The following is a 23,374-nucleotide window of genomic DNA, read 5'->3' on the forward strand; positions in this document are numbered from 1 at the left end:
AGCAAGTCCAACTCCCTTGTTTTCGGACAATCGGGTTGTTCTCAAACTTGCCAAAAATCCAGTCTTCCGTGAGAGAACCAAACATATAGAACTTCATTGTCACTACATTCGGTAGTTGGTTGAAGACGGATCCCATTCAGTTGCTATATGTTCCTACCTCAGAACAGTCAGCAGATATTTTCGCCAAACCCCTCAGTCCAGATAAGTTTGTAAAATTCAAGGGGTCTATTGGTGTAGTTCATAGATTGCGCATTAAGGGAGGGTATTAGAATAATACTTTATTATTTTATTATTAATGCTCAATATTGTAAACTTAGTGTGTAAATATCTTAATAAAATCTTGCTCGATCTTATTGGCAGTTTCTTTTTAGAAACTTGTCTTCTTGTAATTCTTTGTAATCCTATTTATTGAGCGTTTGCTCATTGTTAATATACATTCAATTTTTTACCAATTACTTGCGTAATATGGAGCTCATTCGCCACCAATTAACTACTTCTGCATCTGCAAATGGATATTAATCTGTCTGATTTCTGAAGTTAATGCAAATGGATATTAATCTGTCTGGATTTCTGAAGTTAATTTTTCTTCTCAATCCTAAAATTAGGGATAAGACTTACATTAATCAAGACTACACTAACTCTGAGAAACTAATAACTCAACAACATCAATCCCATTATCAAGATAACCTAAAACTGGAAAACATGAGGATATAACTTCACTGGATTTGCATGTATAGCTTGTTTCTCTCTATTTCTGCTGCCGAATAATCTGTGCACTTATTCCCATATTGTATAGATGATGTAATGGTTTAAATTCTTATAAATTAGATTTGTGAACTCACTAAATAAAGCTCTTATGTTATGTTTGGAAGCATATCAAAACCATCCATTCAGATATCATATATTTCAATTAGAAAAGTTAAGTTATGAAAATATTATACAAAAAAATTGAGAATGTGCTTAATGTACACAAGGAAAGGCTCCTTTCCTTGGCCATGTTCCTGGTTCATATATCAGAGTGACCTGCATCAAGTGGATGGATAGTGAAATTAGACATTAGATACCATCTTTTTATCTTTGTGTGAAATGAGTCCGGATGCTGACTTAAAGTTCAAATACATTATAAATAATACTTCTTGATGAAAGTGCCCAATGTCTCTAACAAGGACCAAGAAAGCATATTTTATGTAAAGTATCAATCAAAAAGATCTTATGCCTCTACAGTTTCCCTTTATCGGCATGTCTCACACAATATGGCTCTTGAGAGAAGCTGAAAATAGGCTAAAGAGCTTCAAATCCAGCCACTGTATGCCTTTCATATAAATAACAAATAACTATAGAGTAGTTGATAATCTAACTAGAACCAAATTGTTCAATGGTTCTGGTAGCAAGCACTAGGACATCCATAAATGCACTGAATGAAGCACGCAGGAATCTAACCTCCACTGCTGAAAAATTACTGCATTAACGACAAGGGCAAAGAGGGGTGTTAAAGAGTTTTTTTCCAAACTAATCCAATCAGAAATATAGAGAACCTAAGAAACAACTTAGCGGTGAAAAAATTAGGTGAAGAATGCTTAAGACTGCCAGTTGAAAAGATGCAATGATGTTAAATAAATGGAGCTGCCATCAGTTTCATGTGCTATCATTAAAATATTATTTCTGCCAGTAATATCATATGTTACCCAAAGCTTCTAGTTGAGCTAAATGGAAGCAATATTAAGGGAATAAGAACTAGTCCATGTCGATGCTTAAAACAATAGATGTAGGCTATGGCAAGATTAAATCACGGCATAGTATTGTAGTACTACAAATTCAATCTTTCTTTGTGCATCCTTCATATATTCAAAATCAACAGTTGCAGTCTTGAAAACAAAACCAGTTGTTAAGCATTGGTCATCCCCAGCACAAATATAAGATGCATGGAACCGCTTTATAAAATTGATAAAAGAGCGAACAACTTACACTAAAAGTTGGGGACCACTCAAAACCATATCCCTCTTCACTTTGTCAGGCTGTAACTGCAAACACAAAAAAAAAAAGATAAAGGGTTCAGAAATATCCTACCTTGAAAAAAGAGCATGCATACAATCATAGATAAAGAGGATGGCTTAAGCAAAAAAAATTAAATGACTCTAGACATGGTTGTAAGTTATATTTAACAAACAAAATGAGTTATAAACTTAAAACCATAATAATAAAAGCTCCATGCAATGCAATTAACACACAATATAAGGACAACAAAAATATTTAATTAATAGTAAGGACAAGAAGGCATCCAAAATTACATTCAATATTTGATTTCTTATGAGCATCATGTTATAATTGTGTGGTCGAATGATGCTATTTCCTTGATTATTTGTTCATTTTTACATTGTTGTTCTCATTTTAATAGCTCTTTTTAACCTAAGCACTTAGATACAAAGCAAATTGAATAATTTATTCAATTTTTGGACAGGTTATATGTTCTATTTAAAGAGCTATATTTTGGTATAACCAGCCTCGATACAGATTTATTGTCACTAGAAAAAGAAAATAGTTAAATCTTTTCATCTTAAGGATAATATAAATTGCATGTACTAAAAAATATCCATTTTCTCACCAACTTGCAATAATGGCCTTGGTGTTTTGTATTATCTGACAGAAAAGGACAAACAAACAAATGTAAACCACAATAAAAAAATTGAGCAGAGAGGATAGCAATGCTTTATTAACTTTTAACTTTTAATAAAACATTGTGCAAATCAAAGTACATCCCTGGCACAATATCATCTTACATATGACAGCTCTTCAACATATATGGTATACATGTCAAAATATCGTTTATTCCTTCACTCGGTAATCTCTTGAATCCTAGAACATCTTAAAAGGAACCTTTCCCATTGAAGATAGATCCTAAACCAAATTAAACTTTTGTTTGCACTTTAACAAGCTTCAAACTGAAATCTGAAAGAAAGCAACTACACAGTGAGATCAATGCACAGTAAATACGTTGAAAATCCAGAATGGGAAAAACCACAGTGAGAAGTGCTGCTAGGATCTACTGTCCTAATCCAGCCTCACAGAGTAAGAGGATGTTTACAAAGTTTTAAGGCACCAACCCTAAGGAAACACCAAATCCTTTATCTGAGAGCACCAACTCCTACAAATTTACAACTTGACAGACTGAGCACCAACTCAGCATCCTTGGGGATCAACCACAACGATATTACAAATAAAATAGTCACTGATCTCAAATCTGAACTTTACAGCATTACATACATATGATCAGGTTGTTATGAAATAAACATCATGAATTCTTCACACATGTAAACCAGTTTTTATACTCCACAAGATTATTAATCTGCAAGAAAACTTTTGTATTCTGTCTGCAACTTTAAGGAAGTTCTATTCATATAAACTTTATACAATCTCATCAAACAAAACATGACATGTATGGCTGCTAATCCTGTTTACAATCTGAATCAATCAATAAACTGTATAAGTACCGTATACCTCAATCTTCCTCTAACATTTGAACACTTTCAGCACCTTGCACTCGTTCAGAATTTCCTCAAGAATTCATCAACATATTCACTTCACTTAATTCTCAGAATTTTATCATAAATTCTTGTTCAAAATTTTGAAACTCTAAATCATAATTCTCTGCAGTTTGATTATTTATCTTCAACATGTTCTCAGCATTCGTATTCTTCAACATTCCTCCCATTACCACGAACCATATGCATATAAATAGACCTTGATAACTGTTACCAATAGTTAACAGTTGCAGCCAGTTATAACTGATTAGGTTGGCAGTTATAATTAGTTTATAACTTCTTCCAACAAACCTTAAACAAGACAATATACCCTCTCATTGATGACACAAACATTGTCATTAAAAACAAAATAAGTCACATCTATTCATAACCTTCAAACCCACAGATATAACTGCTTTGCCAATGCTTAATATATTCGATGAGACAGTTAGACCAACCACTTTGTCAACCGAACCCAGTGGCTATTAATGCTTAATATATTTGTCAAGCACACTTAGTTTGTGAAACTTTTGTGAGGATCAGTAATACAGAAGACATGATGGTAATGTCAAATCCGATTCCACAGTTAATCTGAAATCACAGTGAGTGTAGAATACAATGTTTTGTTTGTTGACAAATTAACACGGTTTCCTGTTTGTTATTTCTGTCAGATTCAAGGTCAAAACAAACAGTTTCAGAGCAGAATCTGCAACCACAACATAATGTGATACTAAGATTGGAGATAGGTCTGTAATATCCAACCAATATTAATTTTCAGTATCAATCTTAGGGTTTCAGAATCTCTTGACATCAATGACAAATATACAGCCTTCTAACATGGTTTGGAGAAAATGAAGATTTATAAAGAATTCCGAGTTTGCCTTTCAAAGTTTTGGTGTATTTAGTTGATTTTTGGAGTGCTGTTTGAATTTGCAAGTTTTGGGTATTCCTTTCAGTTTAGGCCGTACACTTTCAACTACCCTAAAACCCACGTTTTTGCTCATAACTCTTGGGATATCTCATATTTTCTTCTGGGTATTGTTGCTGAGGCTTTCTCTCTACTGGGCAATGAAGATTCATATATCATATGTGGGTTTTGATTAGCATTTGAATTTTCTAGGCCAAGTCACCCAAGTACAGGGTTGTACACCTGCTGGGCTAGCATGTGGGAGGGCTGAAAGATTGTAATGTCCCCAACTTACAAAGATATATCTGCCCTTTATTGACTGCAAAATCATCTTCATTTGAGGCATTTAAGTTCCCAAAACAAATCTGGAAGAGGTCAGGCAGATTGGAGGTTAAGAGAAGTGCTTGGAAATATTTTATCTGAATCGCCTTTAGTGTTCTCAACGCTCAGGTTGCTGTAGCAGGGTGTTTAGAGTGTGTTTTAAGAAATTGGAATGATCAAATAGTCTTTAGAGTCTGCTCTTTCAGTTCATTTTAATGAAACTGCATCTAAAGGTTTGTCATGACCGAAATCAATTCATTTTATGTATTATGTAATGTGAATAGGATCAAACAATGATATCTTCAGTAGCTCTATGCACATTGCTTTCTCAATATTCTATGCATTGTATCTTGCAAATGTCTTTGAAATGAAGAAACATGAATGAAGTCTGAAAACTAATCCAAACAGCAAGTAACCAGTCCATTACAAATTACCACTTATAAACTAGCAAAAAGATTTTTCTCTTATATATTAAAGAGAGTGTAAACATACATATATCAAACTGTCTGATGTTCAGGACAGCATGTACCTGTCACAGTAAGACTAAAAGCCTATTATACCTATTGAGATAGCCACACAGGGCATCATATCAGTCTATAAATGTTATAGCTTATACATCTGTTTATTAGCATAATATACAAAAAAAAGAGGGGCACACTTCTGCATTATTTTGCATTTCTTTCATCATCATTAGCAAACAAGATTCAAAAAAATCAGAGGGTGCATATTACAGTGGTATCAGAGCTTAGTCATTCTTGCCAGCATATTAATTTAATGTTTCATACGAGCTAATGTGGCGGGGGAATTATCTTGGTAGAGTGATTTAAAAAACTGTAGGCTGATCACTTGATTTGATAACGTGAAAGCCTTAATATTTTCTGGGTAGTGAAATTTACCTTAGTTCGGTAGCTTCAAATAACCCTTGACTGAGCAATGGCAAGGATGAAGTGTTTTATGGGTAAACTTCTTTGGAAATGTGAGATATAGACTCGTCATGGACTGGAAAGGTCAAAGGGGATTAAATGTTAATATCAGTATTGCTGAGCGTAGCCTTTCTTTCCATCAAAGGGAGATTTTAAGAAAATTTATATAATATTTGCTGGAAGTGATCCTGGTTTGGTGTTGGATTCAAAGCTTTTGAGCAGGTCATTGAGCATTTGTCTATGTTATGCCCCTCTCGCTGATAACACTACCTCACAAGACAAATCGCAGCCTTAAATAACAACTAAACCTGATAAGGCTGCCTAGTATTAGAAATAAAAATAATAGTTATCATGGAAGAGGGCCGACTAAGCCCAGGGAAAAAATAATTATTAGCAGTTTATTCTAAGAGGCCGACCCAGCCAAGAGAAAATGAATATCAGCAGTTCTAGGTGGCCGTCTAGGTTAGGGGAAGTTATAAGCAATATTCAAATGACAATTTCTTTAAGGCTGACTGAGAATTGTTAAAGGCTGCAACTCTTGCCAAGGGAAAGGGGTGTTACTGAAGAGGCATGACTCTCTCCAAATGGGAGATATAAAAGGAAGTACAAATCAATTGGACAAGCATCCATGAAGGATCAAAATCTAAGTTGCCAGTACGAGTACAGGAACAGGTATGGGCAATTTTATTTTATTTTTTGCCCTTGGGTACGTGGGTTTGGGTACGTCCGAACATGTGTGCGTGTGTGTGTAAAGAAATATACAGAATTGTAAATCTAAATGCATTTGATAGTATGATAATTCATCATTGATCACTGCCAAATGCCAAAATGGAAGAATAAAGATAAATATTAATTGAATAGTTCCCTATATGAGTAAACATTTTGATGTCGTTGCCGGTACGAAACCTAGAGATCTAAGCCACAAAGAGGTAATATGGCAGCAGGTGTAATATCCCTGACTAAAACGTGCAAGGAATATTGTAGAACAGTTGTCTTCCAACCTTCAATCTGCTCATGCTGTTCTAAGTTTCAGACTGAATAACCTTGTGTGTTATTGACACTGGACAGCCTTTGCATAACTCTACGTGTTATTGATGCTCATGCAGTTTTTTGGTTTTTGCTTGTTTGAATATTTGAATGCAATGAACTGAAAATAAATCACTAAAAAAGAATGCATACAATCATCATATTCAGCTAGTTGACATTTTGTCAAACATATAACATGTAGCCTCAGATTTGAAACAAAACTTATTACAGCATATATAGAGCTCACAACTGATTTCTTTATTTAATGCAATACTTATTACAACCATCAATCTCTAAGCTTGCAACACACATACATACTCCTATACTCAGAAATTATAAATACCAACTAAGGCAGCCATACCAACAACAGTATTTGACAATGCAATATATGACCAAAATTGACAGCAAGAACCTGGTAGATAGATCACTAGTGCTGGTGTTTGAAGAAGCAAGCCATATCCAATGTAAATGAGATCTCTCCAAGCCAAATCGTGGACCACTAACTGCCACCCCTGTTTCTGATTGCTGCAGACAATAAATCAATAATTTCCAGCTTGTACGCCCCCTTTCAAGTATCAAAAGGCATTGTGGGCTTCTCCCAAGGTGAATGATCCAACCTAGGAGAGAAATCGATGCACCTATTGGGTGCTATGAGCAAAATCGTGGCAGCTTCCCAACTGATGTGAAGTCTGAAAATAACTGAGATAAGAACTCAGTAAACGGTAGTCACCAATCAGCTCTTAGATAGCAATAAAGTTGAAGACACCTGATGCCAAAAAGCTTCCAATTTTCCCCAATTCGAACCCAAGCACAAATTGGCCCTTGGCCACCAAATAACCCCAAATAAAAGGACTGATTTATCCTTCCCAACCTGCAACCCTTCAGTGGGTCTTTCACCACCTCTGCTATGCTATCAATGGGAGTTTTCGTTCCCAAAGACAAATAGATCAACTACAGCAATCTTCGGCTCCACAAGCTTAGTCACACAATAGAGATGTCAAGTAATCGATGCCAAACCATGAGGCTCATCCCCTATTTATTCTTTTTCACACATGAATCGACCTCCCTTCTAGAAGATTCCCTTTTTAATAAAATAATATTTAATTGCTCCCTTTAAATAATATTTAAATGTACTTTAGAAAATATTAAAATATTTTTATAATATAAAGTGCAATCAGCAACATACGTGACATCATATGTGAGAACACATTATCTCACCAAAAAATCATGTAAAATGATATGAGAAGCCACAAGTAACTGCCAAAAGGACCCTCTCATCAACTCCTTGGCCTACGAGGGTCAAATAATAGGCCAAACTCCATGAATGCCTGCGCACTAATGAGAAGGGGACATTACAACAGGCAATTTAGCAATGTAATGGGCTGCCCGTTCAAACAAGAAGTATTGGAAATTGAAGAAGAGGAAGACACAATTGAGGACAGATTGAGGCACCATTTGGTATACCTGTGGGAAGTATCTGTTAATTAGTACGTTCAAAGGGAGGCTCTCCAAAGAGAGGTCTCCAAGAGGTCATCTGTAACAACATGACAATGAACGATGCAATTGACCACCTTCTCCAAAGACTCCCAAGGTTGTTGGCACAAAATTTCATCGACCTTCGAGAGGAAAGGGACCAAGAGGAACCTTGGCAACAGATACTACGACGGCACGAGGAAAGGCACCGAAGGGAAGAAGAGGAGCCTGACACAAGCAAACGTTGTACCTCCAACAATTAATGCCCCTACGGCCAAATATGGAAAGAAGACATACTGCAAATAGTCGAGAGGAGCGAAAGAGATTAGTGAGGAGATCTCTCTAACTTAAAGAGCAAAGTAAATGACGACGACGGTTACAAAGAATCGTCAAGGAATCATAGAGTCCAACGAGAAGTAAAAGTAGAAGAGTCAGCCAAAGCCGTAGTCAGAAGAGACAACAGTCCCGTAAGGGAGACAAAACCTCGTATGTTGCCAAGAACCTACCATTCCCTAACGAAGACCTTGCTGACCAAGTAAACAACCAATCTGTACAATCAGTATTAGACAAAGACTCCAAGAGCGAGTCCACAGAGTAGCTCGTTCATACAATCAATACAGGACGAAGAAGAGGGGGATGAAGAGACAAGCTGAGGATGAAAATCGCAAGGGGACCAAAAAACAAAAGACAAAGGAGAAGAAACGTAAGGTTTGTAAAAAATTCAATGGAATAAATTATTACAGAGCAATAAGGCTTAAAAACTGAAGATGAAAAGAATAAGGTTGGGAAAAGTGAGAAGAAATAAATTGTTGGTCAAAAAATTATAATTAGAAAATATTGTGGCATTGGCGAAAATAAAGAGATATATAGGAAAGAAAATAAAAAGTGACATGGAATGGAGAAAGAATATAGAACAAAGTGAAAAAATTAAAAGTGTTCAAAAATAAAAAGGTAAAGGGATGGAAAATATTATAAAGAGAAGATTATTTTTTGTAAATCTAATAAACTATCTGATTAAAAAGCTCACCCTGGATAAAAGTTTCTTTTAAAGCAATTCGTGCAAGTCATTTCACTCTACCAAAACACAGCAAAGTAAGAATATTGAAGTTAATAAGAAGACCCACAAAGGCAGAGAAGCCATATGCATTGCAATACGCAAGAATAGACCGTACGGCAAGAAGGCAAGAGGACTGCACATGGTGCAGAAGGAGTGGTACAGACAGGGAGGACCCTACAACAAAGAAGGGTCCAGACCATACGTGCACACTAGGACCAAACCATATTGCTAATAGGGAAGGCAAAGTATCAAAACTCATCGCCAGCCAGGTGAGTTTGCCAAGTTGGCGAGTTGAGCCAAGCTCGGTGAGTTTTGACAACTCGTGACTCAGACTCGACGAGTTTTGCTCATAACTCGCTTGACTCGCGAATCAGATGAGTTATGACAAAACTCACCGAGTCCGAGCTACAGGACTCGCGTCGCGGCATGTAAATGTTTTGGCTTGCAAAAACAAAAAAAATAAGTTTTTTGACATGTTTTTTTTGTATTTATTTTTCATTTAACCCTAAAAGGTCTTCTAATTGCTAGTTGTGAGAAGAAGAGAGGAAAAGTGTGAGAGAAGAAGGAAAACAAGAGGCCATAGGTTTGCAACCAGCAGTGAAGAAGAACATCAAGGAGACCACAAATCACATTGGGGAGGCCATAGGCTTGCATTGAGAGCATCAAGGAGTCCATAGCAAGACTTCTCAACTCATTTGAAAGAGGTAAATGTTTTAATTTGTAGATTTTGTTGTTTTTTTTTGGTATGTTAATGGACTTTTTTCATTTTGTTTGTTAAATTTTTTTAGTTTAACAATTAACTTTCCAAATCTTGAATGTTTTTATTTTTTTAGTTTAACTTCAATGAGAGAAGTAGAATAATAGCAAAGTGCAAACCCTACATTTTTTTAGAAAAAAATTGTAAACATGTATTTACAATTTTTTCTTAAAAAAGTAGGGTTTGCTGATTTTTTCTATTAGTTTATAAATTTATAAAATTTTCTTATTGCAGCAGCCTTCACGTTTTAAAAACATTCATTTTTCACAATGCCTAAAAAGGAGGAGGCCTGGAAATATACTGAAGAGTTTCCTGGTAGACAAAAAAATCAAACAAAATGTTTTTTTTGTAAAGAAATTAATTTTGGCAGCATCAATAGATTTAAATACCATATTGTCGGCATACCTGGCCATGATATTGAGGTGTGTAAAAAAACAAACTGCTGAGGCAAAACGTTTCTGTTATGTCCAGTTAAAAACACATGAACAAGAAAAGTTAACTAAGAAAAGGCAATTGGAAGAGTTAAGTGCTATTGGCTCCCATGCACCCGCATCCGCATCTGCATCCACATCCACATCCGCAGGCTATGTTGGAGAGGGTTCTTCCATGCCTCCCTTTCGTCCTAGTGCTTCTGCTAGTGCTAGTGTTTCTACTTCTACTCCTCCTAGTGGCACCATTACCTTTGGCCCTAGAGTCCGGAAATCTAGGTTGGATAGTTATTTTGTGCCGCGCAGTACTCCTGGGGCACAACCCTCGCTTGAGAGCATGGGTTGGAACAAGGAGGTTCATGATGATGCAAGAAAACAAATTTGCAAGTTTTGGTACTTTTGCAACATTCCATTTATTGCACCCAAGTAATTCTTTTTTATTTGATTGCTTTAAGATTAAAAGTAAATTTATAGTTTGAAGTTGAACTCTACTTTGTCTAATCATAATCTATTTGTGACAGGTATCTTTATTGGCAAGGCATGGTAGATGCCATAACCATTTGTGATGCGGGATTTTAAGCCCCTATTGATGCTGAGTTAAGTGGCCCCTGCTTGTTAGAAATGGTTGAGGATATGAAAGTTGAGCTAGAGGACCACCGACAGTCTTGGAGCCAAAAGGGTTGCACCATCATGACAGATGGTTGGACGGATAGGAGGAATAGAACACTCCTAAATTTTCTTGTTTCCTATGGAGGTGATTGATCATTCTAATTTCTACTTCCCTAAATGCATTGAATAAATTAAATTTTGATTTGTTGATTGATACATGATAATTGATAATTATTTTGCTCTATTTTCAGGATCCACCATGTTCTTGAAGTCTATTGATGCTTCCTCACATGTGAAAAATGCCACATACTTATGTGAGGCTATTGAGGAAGTCATACAAGAGGTGGGGGAAGAAAATGTGGTGCAGGTGGTGACAGATAATGCAGCAAGTTATGTTGCTGCAGGTAAACTTTGAACTTTTCAAGTCTTGATGGAGAGGCATCTATTGTTGAAAATGGATAGCTAAGTTCGGATTATATTTTAATGATGCCTAGTGGCAATTAAAATATTAATCATATTGTAATAAGGTTAAGCGATTACACGTCTAATAGGGCTGGGCCCAAAATGAGACGTGGTATAACTTGCAATTTATGTAGGCCCCAAATTGGGCGTCACAAAGGGCAAACTTAAAATATGTAAAATAGCGGCAATTTTGTTAAAGCTGACTTGGGGAAAACTTGAACATGAATCTTGTATATAAACAAGATTCATTTCACACTTCAAACAAAAAAATATTATCTTCATCAAGAGCCGTTAGCCATATGCGAATTTAGTCAACGAACTTGGAAGGAAAGAAAACGATCTAAGTCTTCATACTGCTGCAAGTCTATCTGATCATTGAGCGAATCCATTGGACAGCTTGCTGGGCAAAGTGGTGTCCTATACTTCGGCGATCTCCTTCTCCAAGTGATGTCAATATTCTACTCTCTCTAAAGATATACTACAGCTGCATATACTTGGTTTGAATCTGCCCTAGATTGGCACTACAATTAGATAAGTAATCTGATATATACTGTTCATGTAATCTACTTATAAATAAAGCAACTGATCTGAATCTTTGATGTTGGGTTTTTCCTCCAAGAGGGAGGTTTTCCAAGGGTATTTGTGTCTTGTGTCGTGTGTTTTATTGTTATTTCTGCTTATTCTCAGTCTGATTGTAATTTAATTAATTATATTAACATATGATTGCCTAAATTTAACATGGTATCAGAGCCAAGTCCAGACTAGGAGCCCCAAGAACACAAGAGGTGTGGCTTAAGGGGGGGTGTTGGTGTTGGAAATAAGCCATACCCGGACCGACGATGGACTGGTCCAAGACAGGCCAGTAGCTCAATGGTAGAGCACTCCAGCAATGTATGGAAGGTCCTAGGTTCAATTCCTAGCTGGTCCATGTCTCAACATGGTATCAGAGCTTTAGGTTCATTTCAAATAATCGGATTATTAGTTGCCCTTCACTTTCAGTTTGCTGTTTTAGTTTTGCAAGATGGTTACAGGTCTGAAAGTAGAGGATAGACTTGAAGGTGCCCTAAATTTCACATCATAGAAGGTTCGTGTCCTCCTTGCTCTTGAAGAATTAGAGCTGTTACAGTTTGTGGAAGATATGGATCTGACTGAACCTTCAGATCCGGAAGAGCTAAAGCAATTCAAGAAGAATGCCTTCAAAGCAAAGAAGTTCCTTATTGATTTCGTGAAGGATTATCTTGTTCCAGTCACCTCCAAATTGAAGACAGTCCGAGAGTTGTTCAAACATCTAGAAGGGATATATGAGATCAACAACATCAGCCAGACACTCACATTGAGGCAGCAACTTCTTCAAGTCAGAATGTGCAAAGGAGATTCAGTCATGTCCTTCTTCATGAAGATTTCAGAATTGAAAGACCAGCTCAACGCCATTGGAAGCGAGGTTGTGGACAAAGATATCTTCATGATTGCGTTGAATGGTCTTCCTGACTCTTGGGATCCCTTCATTCAAAGTATGAGTGGAAGAGCTGAATTCCCTTCTTTCGATCGCCTCCGGTCAGATTGCATTCAAGAGGAGTCACGACTAGCTATCAGAGAAATGCATAACGGCTCTCATGGAGGAGATCAACATGTGCTTGCATCTCAACATGTTAGAAGGAAGGGAGAACATTGGAAGAAGAACAACTTCAAAAGAGAGAGAGAAATCAGACCTCCAGCTTTCGATTCAAGGAAGAAGCCAAGGGATCTCTCACGTGTTCGTTGCTTCAGATGCGACAAGTTTGGACATTATGCCAAAGAATGACAAAATTCACCCATGCAAGGGAAGGCCAACCTGAATGAAGTTGCAAACTCAGAGGATAATGAAGACTATCTCTTCATTTCTGCTTTGCCCAACAATGTGCCAACCGATAGCAACACTTGGTTGATCGACAGTGATGCATCTAAACACATCACGGGATATCGAGAGCATCTCTCAGACTTGATGGAGAAAAAGTCCAATCTTCATGTGGTAATTGATGATGATGCACAGTATTCGGTAAGAGGCTTTGGTAGTACTTCTTTAAATTTAGAATCTGGTATGTCCTTGCATCTTAGTGATATTTTATTTGTCCCTAGAATTAAGAGGAATTTAATTTCTAATTCTGCCCTAGAAGATAAAGGTTATCAAATAGCATTTTCTGAGGGTAAAGTACTTGCATGGCCTAAGAAATCTAGTATTAAATCTGCTCGTGTTATTGGAAATAGATATGATAGTTTGTATAAGCTTTCAGCTAACCCCATTCGAGCACTCATTCATGAAGCTCCTGAATCCAACGAGCTATGGCATAGAAGGCTCAGTCATCTTCACTATCAAGCACTTTCTTCACTTGAAAAGATGGTTAAAGGTATGCCTAAAATTAATCAATCTCATGATGATGCTTGCAAAGGTTGTGCATTAGGTAAGAACACTAAAAGTCCATTTCATAAAAGTGAGAGTAGAGCTAAAGAAAAGCTAGCACTTGTTCATTTTGATCTATGTGGACCTATGTATGTTCCTTCACCTAGCGGATTTCTATACCATGTTACATTTATAGATGATTTTTCTAGAAAGACTTGGATTTACTTTCTAAAATCTAAAGAATCTGATGAAGTGTTAAGAAGGTTTAAAGAATTTAAAGCTCTAGCTGAAAATATGTCTGGTAAAAGAATTTAAGTGTTAAGATCTGACAATGGAGGTGAATACACCTCAAGTAGCTTCAATGACTTTTGTGCAGAAACAGGAATTAAGAGGGAGTTTTGCATTCCCTACAATCCTCAACAAAATGGTGTAGCTAAACGAAAGAATAGAATCATTGTTGAAGCTGCCAAAGCTATGATTCACGATCGGGACTTGCGGATCTTCTTATGGGCTAAAGCATCCAAAACTGTTGTGTACATTCAAAATAGATGTCCTCACCGTGTCCTAAAGAACATAACTCCCGGCAAAGCTTTCACAGGAGTCAAACCAGATATCAGCCACCTAAGGATCTTTGGAAGTCCTGTCTATGTTCATGTGCCAAAGGAAAAGAGGATTAAGTTAGAGCCTTAAGGGAAGAAGGGTATCCTTGTTGGATATAGTGAATCTTCCAAGGCATTTTGCATCTAAATTCCTAGTCAAAAGTACATTGAGGTAAGTAGGGATGTCACCTTTGAATAAAATATTGCTTTCAAGAAATCTAAAGGTTCTCTTATTGATAATGATAAAGAAGTTAATGATAATCAAGATATGGATATTGATACTAACCGTGAGATTCAGAGGAAGCCTATTGAGCCTCCTGAACCTATTGAGCATGATGTTCCTCTTGAGCCTCTAGTTCCAACTGATGGACCTAGAGATATTGCAGTTAGCAAGAAAAGACCCCTTTGGGTTAGAAGCACAATTCAAGATGCAGAAAAGTTTGCAACTCCTAGTGGCACCTTCAGAGAAAGTAAGAGACCTCAGAAGCTCCCTACCTATGTTGCAATGATGTGCAACATCATTGAGGCTAAACCATCCAGCATAGAAGAAGCTATGAACCAGCAAGCATGGAAGTTAGCTATGGACAAAGAGTATCAATCCATCATCAAGAATGATGTTTGGGATGTTGTGCCTAGACCTAAAGGTAAGTTTGTTGTTTCTTCCACATGATTGTTTAAAATTAAACATGTTGCTGATGGTAATATAGAGAAATATAAAACTAGATTTGTAGCTCGTAGTTTTTCTCAAAAGGAAGGCATAGATTATGAAGAAACATTTGCTCTTGTTGCTAGATATACTTCTATTAGAACTATTATAGCTATTGCTGCAGCCAAAGGTTGGAAATTACATCAAATGGATGTAAAGACTGCCTTCCTTAATGGTGTTATTGAGGAAGAAATCTATATTGAACAACCTGAAGGTTATGAGATTCATAATATAGAGACTCGTGTGCAAATTGAAGAAAGCTCTCTATGGCCTCAAGCAAGCTCCTAGAGCTTGGTATGAAAGAATTGATAAGTACTTAGTTTAGGATTTTATAAGAATGATGCTGATCCTAACATTTACTTTAAAATATTTTATGGTGAAACGTTAATTCTGGTTTTATATGTTGATGATTTATTTCTAACTGGTGAAGATAGTCTCGTCATTAGGTGTAAGAAAGAATTAGCTACTAAATTTGAAATGAAGGATCTAGGTCTAATGCATTACTTTCTAGGGTTAGAAGTTTGGCAAAGACCTAATGAAATTATTCTAAGTCAAGGTAAATACACTATTGATATATTGAAAAGATTTGGTATGATGGATTGTAAACCTATGTCTACTCCTATGGAAACTAACTTGAAGAAGTTGAGTATTTCTGCAACTAACTCTAATTTTACAGATACTTCAGAGTACAGGCAGTTGATTGGATCTTTGATGTATCTAGTCAACACTAGACCAGATATTTGCTATGCAGTGAGAGCACTTAGCCAATTCATGAACCAGTCAAAGCATGTTCACTTGGTGGCAGCCAAGCACATCCTGAGATACTTGCATGGAACAATTGGCTATGGGCTGAAATATCCAATCAACACAATAATCAATTTGGAAGGCTACTTTGATTCTGATTGGGCTGGAAGTGTTACTGATAGGAAAAGCACTTCAGGAATCTGTTTTAGCTTGGGTTCCGCCATGATCTCTTGGGCCAGTAGGAAACAATCCTCAGTTGCATTAAGTACTACAGAAGCTGAATACATTGCTTCAAGTGTGGCAACTAGAGAAGCAGTTTGGCTTCGCAAGCTTCTTGCTGGGTTATTTGGACAACCTTGGGAATCCATTGTTATTTATTGTGATAATCAGAGTTGTATTATAATGTCTAACAGTCCCGTGTTTCATGACAGGTCAAAACATGTGGAAACTCATTATCACTATGTTCGTGATATGGCACAAAGAGGTGCCATCTAGCTGAAATATATCAACACTGATAAACAGGTTTCAGATGTTCTCACCATGCCTCTAACTCAAGTGAAGTTTGAGTACTTCAAAGAGAAGCTTGGAATTGTGGAGGACACAACATTGATTGAGAGGGAGTCTCAATCTCAGTAATGCAATTTAGTTTGCATCCTCCACCCTCTGCGAGCAATGCAAGGTGGAGTCACCCTCTGCGGGCAATGCAAGGTGACAGTATTTCCTTCTCTGGTAGAAGGTCGAGGTGAAAGACCTCTTCCACCCTCTGCAGGCAATGCAAGGTGGATCCATCATTTGCGAGCAATGTAAGATGGGAAGTTTTGTTGGTTTCTAGCAAGTCACCCTTCATCCTCTACGAGCAATGTAAGATGAAGAAGTTCATGATGTATTATTACAATATGTGATAGCTTGTTATTATCCTCTCTAGCTAAGAGGGAGTGTTTAAAATGGATAGCTAAGTTCGGATTACATTTTAATGATGCCTAGTGGCAATTAAAATATTAATCATATTGTAATAAGGTTAAGCGATTACATGTCTAATAGGGTTGGGCCCAAAATGAAACGTGGTATAACTTGCAATTTATGCAAGCCCCAAATTGAGCGCCAAAAAGGGCAAACTTAAAATATGTAAAATAGCGGCAATTTTGTTAAAGCCGACTTGGGGAAAACTTGAACATGAATCTTGTATATAAACAAGATTCATTTCACACTTCAAACAAAAAAATATTATCTTCATCAAGAGTCGTTAGCCTTATGCGAATTTAGTCAACGAACTTGGAAGGAAAGAAAGCGATCTAAGTTTTCATACTGTTGAAAGTCTATCTGATCATTGAGCGAATTCATTGGACAGCTTGCTGTGCAAAGTGGTGTCCTATACTTCAGCAATCTCCTTCTCCAAGTGATGTCGATATTCTACTCTATTCTACTCTCTCTAAAGATATACTACAGCTGCATATACTTGGTTTGAATCTGCCCTAGATTGGCACTACAATCAGATAAGTAATCTGATATATACTGTTCATGTAATCTGCTTATAAATAAAGGAACTGATCTGAATCTTTGATGCTGGGTTTTTCCTCCAGAGGGAGGTTTTCCTAGGGTATTTGTGTCTTGTGTCGTGTGCTTTATTGTTATTTCTGCTTATTCTCAGTTTGATTATAATTTAATTAATTAGATTAACATCTGATTGCCTAAATTTAACATCTATGATTATTTAAAATTTTCTTAACACATCAAAATTTCTAATTAATTTAAAATTGCTGCAAGTAAACTTTTGATGGAGAGGCACCCGAAAAAAATGTAGTCTCCATGTGCGGCCCATTGCCTTGACCTCATGTTGGAGGATATTGGTAAGCTTGAATGGGTGAAATCAATAGTTCAAAGGGCCAAAAATATCAGCAAGTTTATCTACAATCATGCATTGATCCTTAGCATTATGAGGCAATACATGGGGCAAAAGGAGTTGGCTCGTCCAGGTATCACGAGGTTTGCCTCAAACTTCCCCACACTGAAATCCTTGATGAAATCAAAGGCGGCTTCGAGGCGTATGTTTGTTGGTGAGGAGTGGACTTCCTCATCCTATGCTACGACCACTGCAGCGATGGATGTGGTAAATTGCATTTTTGATGAGCCAGGTTTTTGGACCCCTTGTGGAGAAATCGTGCAGGTAAATTTATTAGCAATTGAACTTTGCAATTTTGCTTTTTTTTATTTAATTTGTGACTTAATTGTTTCACATTATGTGTAGGTCACTAAGCCCCTTGTAGTTCTCCTACGAGTTGTTGATGGGGAGAAGCCCTCTATGGGCTATATATACGAGGGTATGGATAGGGCCAAGGAGGCCATTAGATCCATATATGCAGGAGATGAGGATAAGTATGGCCTCATTTGGGAGATTATTGATAGGAGATGGCAAAACCAACTTCACAAGCCCATCCATGCAGCAGCCTATTACCTCAATCCAGCATTTCGATTCCATGATGACTTCAAGGCAGATGAGGAGGTTCTTAGTGGCCTGTATACAGTGGTACAGAAGTTGTGTACTAATGGCACAGTCTCAAGTACAATGCTCCAGCTAGATCAATATAATAATCAAGAAGGGGCAATCTTCGCAAGCAGCATATGCATAGAGGCTCAGACACAATTGCAGCCAGGTAGAAATATATGTAAACTTAAGATTCTTAAGTTTATGGTTTATGCATTTTAATTTTTGATTTTATAATCTAGCCTTAAAGTTGGAAATGAGATTGATTTTTTTTCTTTTCGTTATTTCAAATAAATGGTGGCAAATGTTTGGGCCCTCGACCCCAAACCTTCAAAAAATTGCCATCAATATTTTGAGTCAGCCATGCAGCGCTTCTAGATGTGTGCGCAATTGGTCTATGTTCAAGCACATCCACTCGAAGAGGCGAAATAGATTGTCTGTGCAGAAGTTGAATGATCTTGTTTTTGTTCATTACAACCTCCGTCTTAGGACCAAACAGATTTTGGACACTGACTCCTTTCCGATCACTCCAATGGAGATCGATCCAAAGTTTGAGTGGATCACTGAGTCTACTGATCCCGTCTTCACTGAGGAGGACCATGAGTGGGTTGACTAGGCAAACAGAGAGGCTGAGGCTGTGACTATGGCAGAGCAGGAGGATAGAGCACGATCCGGCACAGGCACTGATGTTGATCATTGTGGCACCTCACAAGCAGAGACTATGGCTACTCCGTCATCCAGGACCTACCTTAGACGCCTTTGTAGGAGGCAGACAGACTACTCTGAGGCTGAGGCTGAGGATGAGCTAGAGCCTGAGCCATAGACTTGTTTTTGTTTACAGTTACATATATGTTTGGGAACATTTGATGACATGGATTTTATATAACTCTATATATCTATGTTTTCTATTTCCTTCAGCTACAATTTACATTTCTACGCATGTGATGGATGAATGTTTATGTATGAGATCAAATTAGCTTCTATTTGATGATGTTATAGTGTCTTTAAGCTTTATTCAATAATGGGTGCTTGAAACAAGTTTTAAATCATTAAAAATCTCTAAATTTCAAGGGTTTTTTTATTTTGCCGAGTCACGAGTTGAGTCGGCCTTGCCGAGTTCAAGCCGAGTCCAAGTCTGAGAACTCTAAGGGAAGGACACCGTACAACCAGGAGATGGAACTGGGAAGAAGTTGACACCCATAGAAAAGATTTGTTGATTCGGACGTGAACAAGGGAAGCCATATTATTCTGTCATACTCGGACACCAAAAGGTTGCGTACAAAGCACCCAATCATAGGTCATACGTCATAGAGTAAGGAAGTCGTAAAGCGACCATAAAACATAGGTGTATGAGCAACCAAGGTTGTACAAGGTAAGATTGCAAGCCATACATGGTAAGGCAATAAATTTTTTGCACGCCATATAGGGTACGAGGGAAGTCATACATGGTGCACACAAGCTCTGTAGGATTTTGCCAAGATCAAGGGCACAATGAAAAGCATAAAAAGAGAGACAATAGAATGATAAGAACAAACTGTATTCTCATCAATATGCAAATGATCAACTCGATTAACCAATACAATGAATATAGGCTTCCTTATATAGGCAAGGCCATATGGATATACGAGCACACAATCATGACATGTGGCTCAATGAGAAACAAGGGTAGGTAAGAAATACTAGGGGTAGGTGGATGACCCACCGAATGTGGAGTGTAACAACAAAACAAGACCACAAAAGGTGGAATTTCTCCTACAAGCTCTATCCCTATGTGCACACTTCCCCAAGTGTCTCAAATCCAAACTACGAAGAGATGCATTATCCTAAGTTAACTTAAGTAAAGTGTAATAATATCCAAAATGAATATTTATTTACACCAACACCCCCCCTTAAGTGCAACTTAGGGGAATGAAGACTCAAGTCAACAATGCAAGATGGGTCCCGGCTACTAGGCCATGATAGGTACCCATGTACAATATGCAAATGCAAGAAAAACCATGCAATGCAATCTTTCACAAACGGAGAAAAGGACAAAACCTAGTGGGAAAAAACTCCCCCCCAAAAGAGAAATGAATGTACAAAAGACTCTCAAAGAAGAAGAACAAAACCTCAAAGAGGAAAAAGTCCCCCCATAAGAGAGGAAGGAGAAGTTAGCTGACCCCCCCTAATGACACATCCCGCACCCCCAAGAGAACTTGCAACTGCTGGAACTTGCTCTCGATGAAAGGTTTGGTGAATATGTCAGCAACCTGCTCCGCTGTAGGACAATACTGCAAATCAATGACTTGCTCCTGAATGAGCTCTCGGATATAGTGCATATGAATCTCAATGTGTTTGGTCCGCTGGTGCTGGACCGGGTTCTTCGAGATTGCAATAGCACTCTGATTGTCGCAATGTAGAACTATCGGCCGTGGAGTGGTGAATCCAAACTCTGTGAGAATCTGCTGGAACCAAATGGTCTCAGTCGCTGTGTTAACAGCGCCTCGATACTCAGCCTCAGTTGAAGAGAGAGCAATAGCATGTTGCTTCTTGCTCTGCCAACAAATGGGGCCCGAACCAAGGTGAAAACTGTAACCAAAGGTAGACTTACGATCATCAAGATCGCCAACCCAATCGGAGTCTGTGTAACCAACCAAGCGAAGTCCTATGCCTGCTGCATAGTGAATCCCATAGTGATGTGTACCCTGGATGTAATGAAGGATGCGTTTGGCGGCTTTCCAATGAAGCTCATGTGGTTCCTGCATGAAGCGGGAAACTATGCCAACTGCAAATGAAATATCAGGGCGTGTATGGGTCAAGTAGATGAGACTACCCACAAGCTGACGATACAAAGTGGCATCAATTGGTGGAGAAGAACACTGAGCCTCAAGCTTGACTCCTGAAAGAAAGGGAGTCGGTGCAGGCTTACAATCAGCCATATGAAAGCGTGCAAGTAGATCAAGAGCATACTTGGGCTGCGATAGTGTAATCGCGGAAGGTGACTGTGAAATCTATCCCGAGAAAGTAGTGCAAAAGACCCAAGTCAGTCATAGCAAATCTGTCATGCAAAGTAGATTTGACCCTGCTAATGATGGATGCGGTACTCCCTGTAATGATCAAGTCATCAACATAGACCACAAGTATCAAGTGAGAGTCATCCTGTCGCAAAATGTAGACATTCGGATCAGAATGACACCTGGTGAACCCTGCGGAGAGAAGAAAGGAATCCATCTTGGCGTACCAAGCCCTGGGGGCCTGCTTAAGGCCATAGAGAGATTTTCTTAGTCTGCAAACCAAGGAAGTATCGTGGATGAAACCCTGTGGCTGCTCCATATAAATCTCCTCATCAAGATCACCATGAAGAAAAGCACTCTTCACATCCATCTAATGTACAGCCCAACCATGAGCTGCAGCAATAGCAAGTGTCAAACGAATGGAGTTCATCTTGGCTACGGGTGCAAAGGTCTCGGTATAGTCAACACCTGCAACCTGAGAGAAACCTTTGGCAACAAGCCGAGTCTTATACTTATCCACACTACCATCCGCTGCAAACTTGGTCCGATAGATCCACTTACATCGAACCATCTTTCTCCCCTTAGGGAGATGGACTAAATCCCATGTGTTGTTCCTCATCAAGGAACTATACTCTTCCTCCATAGCTTGGTCCCACTCAGGAACCCCTGATGCTTCCCGAAATGTCTGTGGATCGAAAGCGGTAACAATGAATGCATGTGGAAGATCCTGATGTTGTGATCGAGTTCTCCGTGTATCTGAAGGATCCCCAACAAGAGAACCCGCGGACTCAAGTGTCTATCAAGCCCAACGAGGTCTAGGTGGAGGTGGAGAACGAGACTCCTCAACTGCAAGTGGACCCTGCGGAGGTGTAACCCTGCGAGTCGGAGTTGAAGGAGTCTCATCATCTGAATCACTAACATCACCATTCACAATGGAGGAAGGTGGAGGAGGTAGAGAGGCTAAGCTAGGAGAGCTTTCCTCAAAGTGAACACTCCTCTCAATGAACACCTCATGTGTCTCAGGATCCATCAATCTATATGCCTTAACACCCTCAGGATATCCAACAAATATGCAAGGGCGACTCTGAGGTTCCAATGCCTTGCGTTTCTGCGGAGGTATGCGAGCCCATGCTGGACATCCAAAGACTCTGAAATGTCTCACAATCGGTTTCCTACCAGCCCAAACCTCAAAAGGAGTAATACCTTGCAAAGCTTTGTGAGGAACCCGATTCTGGATGTGTGTGGCACAACTGATAGCCTCTGCCCAAAAGGCGGGATCAAGAGAACGTGCATGTATCATACAGCTAGCCATTTCTTTGAGAGTTCAATTCTTGCGTTCTGCAACTCCGTTCTGCTGTGGAGTGTATGCAACAGAATGTTGAAGATCAATCCCCTCAAATGTACAAAAATCCTCAAGTCTTTTGTTCACATATTCCCTTCCATTATCTGTACGAAGAATCTTGACCACTTTCCCTGATTGCTTCTCCACGCAAGTCTTGATTATGATTAAGAAAGTAGACCCAAGTGAAGCGGGAGTAGTCATCAATGAAGGTGAGGACATAGCGGGCCTTACTAAATGAAGGTGCTGGAAATGGACCGGCTACATCGCTGTGAATAAGTTGAAGAACTTCCAAAGCTCTCCAAGCTTTCCCCTTATCAAACTTCTCCTCGGGATGCTTGCCCATGGAACAACCTGAACATACACCCTCTGAAAAACTGATTCGAGGTGGACCTGTGACCATGTCTTTAGTGCTGAGCTGCTGAAGATAGCGGTAGTTGAGGTGACCAAACCGCTAATGCCATAGCTTACTTTCTGAATTTGAATGAGTAAGCAAGGCCCTAGAAGGTGAACTTGGCACAAAGTGGGAGAATGAATAAAGCCTTGAGTTGTCATTGACTTGTCCCACTGCTACCAAGGCATCATCATCAAGTTCCTTTACCACAACTGAATCTGGTGTAAACTCAACCTTTTTCCCATTTCCATAGTGAGTG

At 38.4% G+C, this 23,374-nt stretch overlaps 1 protein-coding gene across 1 annotated transcript in view; it reads right to left on the bottom strand.

The window, feature by feature from the left end:
- Window positions 1–874: 874 nt before the first annotated feature.
- The window catches only part of LOC131874511 (uncharacterized), a 40,350-nt gene continuing 17,850 nt past the window's right edge, over window positions 875–23,374 (bottom strand). The window contains exons 4-5 of the mRNA XM_059217927.1: window positions 1,966–2,021; window positions 875–1,459 (exon numbers count right to left, since the gene is read on the bottom strand). Of these exons, the coding sequence (XP_059073910.1) occupies window positions 1,354–1,459; window positions 1,966–2,021 (162 nt within the window). The 3' untranslated portion in view covers window positions 875–1,353. The remainder of the gene's footprint in view (window positions 1,460–1,965; window positions 2,022–23,374) is intronic.

This window comes from Cryptomeria japonica, chromosome 1 (genome assembly GCF_030272615.1).
Source record: "Cryptomeria japonica chromosome 1, Sugi_1.0, whole genome shotgun sequence".
Lineage (NCBI taxonomy): Eukaryota > Viridiplantae > Streptophyta > Pinopsida > Cupressales > Cupressaceae > Cryptomeria > Cryptomeria japonica.